This window comes from Zophobas morio, unplaced genomic scaffold, assembly GCF_036711695.1.
Source record: "Zophobas morio isolate AGI-343-1 ecotype UQ-CSIRO unplaced genomic scaffold, CSIRO_AGI_Zmor_V1 ptg000008l, whole genome shotgun sequence".
Taxonomy (NCBI): Eukaryota; Metazoa; Arthropoda; class Insecta; order Coleoptera; family Tenebrionidae; genus Zophobas; species Zophobas morio.
This window is the reverse complement of record NW_026972113.1, coordinates 11,849,124-11,855,123: the sequence shown is the minus strand read 5'-3', so window position 1 is coordinate 11,855,123 and position 6,000 is coordinate 11,849,124. Positions and strand designations below refer to the sequence as shown.

Here is a 6,000-nt window from a genome sequence, read left to right as displayed (position 1 = left end):
TTTTGTCTAAGGTAGAGAGTAATAATTAATAAAACAGCGCTTAGAAAACATTGTATATTTCGACAAACAGTGAACGTTAGAATTATTGAACTGGAACCTTAGTACTATATTACACCTAGTCTAATCTAGGATACAATAACAATACTAAAATTTGTACAATTCTCAAAAAATATGATTATGAGGAACATAAGAACAATGCGAACGTACAAAACTAACCTACATCTAATAAATTAGTCGAACTTTGGCGAGTCCACGTCTCTGGAACACTTTATTTACACCACGTCACTGTCCACTGGTAAGTACGTGAAAGTAGTACTTCAGGAGGCGGCCCCGGACCCTCACACCTACCAACAGAAAAAACAACCATTACAACCCTGCACCCAACCACCCCCTCTCCGCCACCTACCAACTACAAAACACACACAAGCAGTGTCATTAAATGTTAAATAGCCGAAGCGGAAACGGGAAGTGCCGAGTTAAGCTGTTCGGTGTACTCGTAGTCCTCCTCGGGCTCCTCGTAGTCGTCCTCCCCCTCATCAATAGGATCCTCCACGTCGAAATCGACCGGAGTGGGCTGCGCCGGACTTATCTCCTACAATTAGTACCACCACCATGCTGTTAGTCACGAGTACTACCAAAGTCGGGTCGTACCTTCGGGGGGCGCCAGCCGCACCCCGGCAGCGGCAGCCCGTCCGGACCGAGGGGGCAGGGGGCGTCCAGTCCGGGGACTCCCTGGTCGCCCTTGTCGCCTTTGTCGCCCTTCCGACCTCGCTTCCCGATGGGGCCCTTAGAAGCGTACTTAAAATTTGGACTTTTTGGCGGGGAAAGCGTACTTACGGAGTCGCCTTTGGAGCCTTTGTCGCCCTTGGGGCCCTGCAACATGATTTGTGAAATGGGGTTTCAAAGGGAGGGGAGAGGGGGATGTGGTGAGTGATAAAGCCTAAGCTCCAGCAAAGCGTTAGTTAATGGTTAGTACCTCTTGACCGGGGATCCCATCAGTGCCCTGGAATTAGTACGGAGGTTAGTTTGGGCGGGGGAAATAGGGCGACTTACGGGGAGTCCAGGGTCGCCGCGCTCGCCCTTGTTGCCGGGTTCGCCTTGGGCACCCTGAAAAATAACGAGGGGTTGAAGTTACTTTAATTATTTCAGTCGGTAAACATGAACTGAAAAGAAATACTTATACTGGAAACGAATTATTTGTATACTAATATAATTTTACAACCTAATTTGATTCGTAAAAGGTGAGTTATACAGGCCGGATAGAAGTCGGCGGTCGTCAAACGGTGGACAGCGTCGTATTCGATCTACTCTTATTTGATTAATATGTACTACAGAATATTTTATGAATTTAAATGGGATTATAATGGTAATATTTTGAAATGACATCATCAAATCGTTGGTGGGGATGCAAAAATTTTCTGATTGGTATTAAAGTTTCAAAGGCAGTCAAATTTTGTTTTTTTTTTCTAAAAAAACTATTTTAACTAGCGAGTTATCAAATTTAATATTTCGAAAAATCTGGATTTATTTAACTTCGACCAAGTTTTTGACAGCACAATTTTAGTTTTTTTAATTTCTTTAATTTTTCAATTTTGGGTTTGCTTTATTTTTTCAATGTTTCGGTTTCATAATTTTTCGCTTCCTCAAGCGTAATTTTTAAATTTTTCAATTTCTCGACTTCAAAATTTTTCAATTTCATGATTTTAATTTTTCATTTTTCCGAATTTTAATTTTCATTTTCTTGATTTTATTTAAAAGTGTTAGTTTTTTCATTTTCTCGAATTTTTCTATTTTTCCATTTTTCAATGTTTCGGTTTCATAATTTTTCGTTTGTTCAATGTTTCGATATTAAAATTTATCATTTTTCGATTTTTCAAATTTTCTGCTTTTTATTTTTCATCTTCACGATTTTTGAATCATTTTCCCGATTTTATTACAACATTTTTGTTTTTTCATTTCCATTATTTTTTCAATTTTTCGGTTTGCAATTTTTTGAAATCACAATTTTTAATTTTTCGATTTTTCAATTTTTGGTTTCCTTTATTTTCTCAATGTTTCGTTCCTTTTTCTAATTTTTCGTTTTTTAACCTTCATTTTTAAAATCAATAAAAAAAATAAATTTTTTGCCTTCTATATTTTTCAATTTCTTGATTTTTATTTTTTATTTTCTCGATTTTTTAATTTTCATTTTCTTCATTTTCTTATATTTTTCTATTTTTCCATTTTTCAATGTTTGGGTTTCATAATTTTTCGTTTGTTCAATGTTTCGATATTTTATCATTTTTCGATTTTTCAAATTTTCTGATTTTTATTTTTCATCTTCACGATTTTTGAATCATTTTCCCGATTTTATTACAACATTTTTGTTTTTTCATTTCCATTATTTTTTCAATGCTTGTTTCCTTTTTATAATTTTTCGTTTTTTCATTTTCTTTATGTTTCAATTTTTCGGTTTGCAATTTTTTGAAATCACAATTTTTAATTTTAGAATTTTTCAATTTTTGGTTTCCTTTATTTTCTCAATGTTTCGTTCCTTTTTCTAATTTTTCGTTTTTTAACCTTAATTTTTAAAATCAATAAAAAAAAGAAATTTTTTGACTTCTATATTTTTCAATTTCTTGATTTTTATTTTTTATTTTCCCGATTTTTTAATTTTCATTTTCTTCATTTTCTTATATTTTTCCATTTTTCAATGTTTCGCTTTCATTATTTTTTTGTTTTCTCAAGTTTAATTTTTAAAATTTTTCAATGTCCCCAGTTATCAATTTTTCGTAATAAAGTGTATAATTTTTTTTAGTTTAATTTTCATTTTCTCGATTTTATTTCAAAAAATTTTTATCTGTTTCTTCATTTTCTTTAATTTTTCTATTTTTCCATTTTTCAATGTTTTTGTTTTATAATTTTTTGTTTTTTCAAGTTTAATATGTATTTAAAATTTTTCAATTTCTCCAGTTCTATATTTTTCGATTTTTCGCTTAATCAATTATTATTGTTAATAAATAAATGACAATATTAAAATTTTTCCTTTCTCGATTTTTCAATTTACTGATTCTTGTTTTTCATTTTCCGGATTTTTTAATTATTTTGTCGATTTTATAACAAAATTTTTGCTTTTTCGTTTCCATTATTTTTTCAATGCTTGTTTCCTTTTTATAAATTTTTGTTTTTTCATTTTCTTTAATTTCTAAATTTTTCCATTTTTCTCGATTTTTCAAGTTTTTGATTTTTATTTTCTCCAGATTTTTCAGTTTTCATTTTTTGGTTTTTTCATTTTTGATATTTCAGTTTTAGAATTTTGTAATTTTTGCATTTGTTGTTTTAAAAAAATTCTGAAAAATCGAAAAATTTTAAATCTAAAAATTAAAAAATCCGTAAAAATTTAAAAATCCAAAAACTGAAAAACCCAAAGACTGCAAAATTGAAAAAATGAAAAATCGAAAAGTTCCAAATCGAAGAACTCAGAAAACGAAAAACCAAAACATTGAAACGCTAAAAGTCGAGAAACTTAAAAATCGAAAAAATTGAATCCAAAAATCCTAAAATCACAAAATTGAAAATGTGAAAGATTTTAAAAATTAGAAATATTAAATTTCCAAATCACACATTGAAGAAACGAAAAAATAAAAAAAACCTACACGAAAAATTGCAAATCGAAAAATTAAGGAAATGAAAAACTGAAAAACTAAAAAATTTAAAAATGAAAATGAGTTGCAAAATTGAAGAACAAAAAAAGCAAAATTGAAGAAATGAAAAATTGAAAAAACACAAAATTATAGAACCCGAACAATGAAAAATCGAAATATTGAAAAAATAAAGTAAATAAAAGCCAGAAACGAAAAATTGGAAGTCGAAAATTTGAAGAAATGAAAAATTAAAGAATTGAAAAATTGAGAACCCGTGAAATTTTAAGATGAAAAGTGGAAAAATTTAAAAATTGAAAAAAAAAGAAAATTAGAAAATCGAAACATGGAAAATCAAATAATTGAAAAAAATAATGAAAATAAAAAACCGAAACGAAAAACTGCAAATCGAAAGACTGCAAAAATAAAAATTGAAAACTTTAGAAGCTTTAAAAATTAAGAATTGTGATTTAGAAATTTAAATTATTACATTTCCAAATCACAAACTGAAGAAACGAAAAATTAAAAAATCGAGAAGCTGAAGAATTTTAAATTGAAAAAACGAAAAAATACAAAATCTGAAAGCGAAAAACCGAAAGAGTCAAAACCGAAAAATTGAAAGTCAAAAGCTTAGAAAAAAAATTACAATGAAAAAAGAAACATTGGTAATTGTGAAATTGCACATCGAAAAATTACAAAATCTAAAAATTGAAAAAACTAAAGAAAATGAAAAGCCGAAACGAAAAATTGCAAATAGAAAAAGTGCTAAATCTAAACCTTCGGAAAATCGAAAAATTAAAAACTGAAAACTCGAAGAGTTGCATATCGTAAAATTGAAGAAACAAAGAAAATGAAAAACTGAAGAAACCAAAAATTGGAAACATTGAAATTGAGAAAACAAAAATTTATAGAACCGGAACATTGAAAAATTTAAAAATTGAAGACAAAAAAACGAAGACATGAGACATCGCAGACCGAAATATGGAAAATATAAAGAAAATAAACCGAAACAAAAAACTGGAAATTCCAGAACCTTACATCGAAAAATCACAAAATCTAAAAGCTGAGAAATTCAAAAACCAAAAATTTGAAAAAATAAAAAAAGACCCAAACGAAAAATTGAAGAAATGAAAAATCCAAAAATTGAAAAATTTTACATAGATTATAAAATTAGAAGGCTGAAAAACCGAAAAACTAAAAAAATAAAGGAAATAAAAACCTGAAAATTTGAAAAATCTAAAAATTGAAGAAAAAAGAATTATGAAATATAAAACAAAGGTTGAAAAATCGAAAATTTTGAAGAATTTAAGAATTGAAGAAACGAAAAATAAATACAAAAATGCAAAGATTGAAAAATCAAAAAAATTTAAACCGAAAACTCTAAAAACTGCAAATTCAAAAATTGAAAACTTCAGAAATTCAAATCGAAAAATTGCCAAATCTAAAAATTGAAAAATTCAAAAATTGGTTCTGAAAATTAGAAAAATTGCAAACTGAATAATTGAACGAACCAAAAACTGGAGGATCGAAAAATGAAAACATCGAACAATTGACGAAAGTAGAAACTGAGAGGTCGAAAAATTGTAAAATCTAAATGTGAAGAAAGTAAAAATTATACATCAAAAATTAAAAATTCGAAAATGGAAAAATTAAAACTTGAAAACTCGAAAAGCTGAAGTTACTAAAACCCGAAATTTTGAAAAGAAACAAAAAATTAGAAAATAAAAAACAGGTTGAAAAATAAAAAAAGTTAAATTATAAAACTAAAAAAAAAAAAAAAAAAAATGAAAATCCAAAAAAAACATAATTTGAAAAATTCAAGAACTGGAGAAAGGAAAAATAAATAAGTACAAAAATTCAACGGTTGAAAAATAAAAAAATAAAAAATGGAATAAATGAAACATTAAAACTCGAAAAAGTGAAGACACAAAAACCTGAAAATTTGAAAAATCTAAAAATTGAAGAAACAAAGTTGAAAAATAAAGAAATAAATAAATTGGAAACTAGAAAATTTGAAGAACTTAAGAAATGAAAAAACGAAACATAAATAAATACAAAAATTCAAAGGTTGAAATTAAAAAAAATTTAGGAGAAACAATATTTTGCGCATTTTGGATAGGATTGACGTATCAAAATTTTTAGATGACGTGAAATTTTAAGCTCGTGATTAGACAGCTACAAGTTTCAACGACCTCAATTAAATTTAAAATGTTGAGGATCTTTATCGGGACGTTCTTGAGCATTATAGCGCTAAACGAAGGCCGTAAAACCGTATTAGTACACATTTTTTTAGTAAATGAGTAAACTTAAAATAGAAAAAGTTTGAAAAGAACGGAAAAAGAGAACTTACTTTCATTCCGTCAAGGCCGGGCGGACCCTG

At 28.1% G+C, this 6,000-nt stretch overlaps 1 protein-coding gene across 21 annotated transcripts in view; it reads right to left on the bottom strand.

The window, feature by feature from the left end:
• Positions 1 to 253: 253 nt before the first annotated feature.
• LOC135125350 (collagen alpha chain CG42342) overlaps positions 254 to 6,000 on the bottom strand; it is a 310,138-nt gene continuing 304,391 nt past the window's right edge. For 18 of the 21 annotated variants that reach the window (XM_064050855.1, XM_064050851.1, XM_064050850.1 and 15 more), the window contains 7 exons: positions 5,971 to 5,997; positions 1,054 to 1,107; positions 977 to 1,003; positions 838 to 873; positions 652 to 786; positions 407 to 592; positions 257 to 344 (listed from right to left, as the gene is read on the bottom strand). In XM_064050855.1, coding sequence (XP_063906925.1) covers positions 443 to 592; positions 652 to 786; positions 838 to 873; positions 977 to 1,003; positions 1,054 to 1,107; positions 5,971 to 5,997 — 429 coding nt within the window. In that variant the 3' untranslated portion in view covers positions 257 to 344; positions 407 to 442. Of the gene's footprint in view, positions 345 to 406; positions 593 to 651; positions 787 to 837; positions 874 to 976; positions 1,004 to 1,053; positions 1,108 to 5,970; positions 5,998 to 6,000 lie in introns of all 21 variants that reach the window. The other 3 variants (XM_064050867.1, XM_064050854.1, XM_064050869.1) reach the window with 3 other exon arrangements.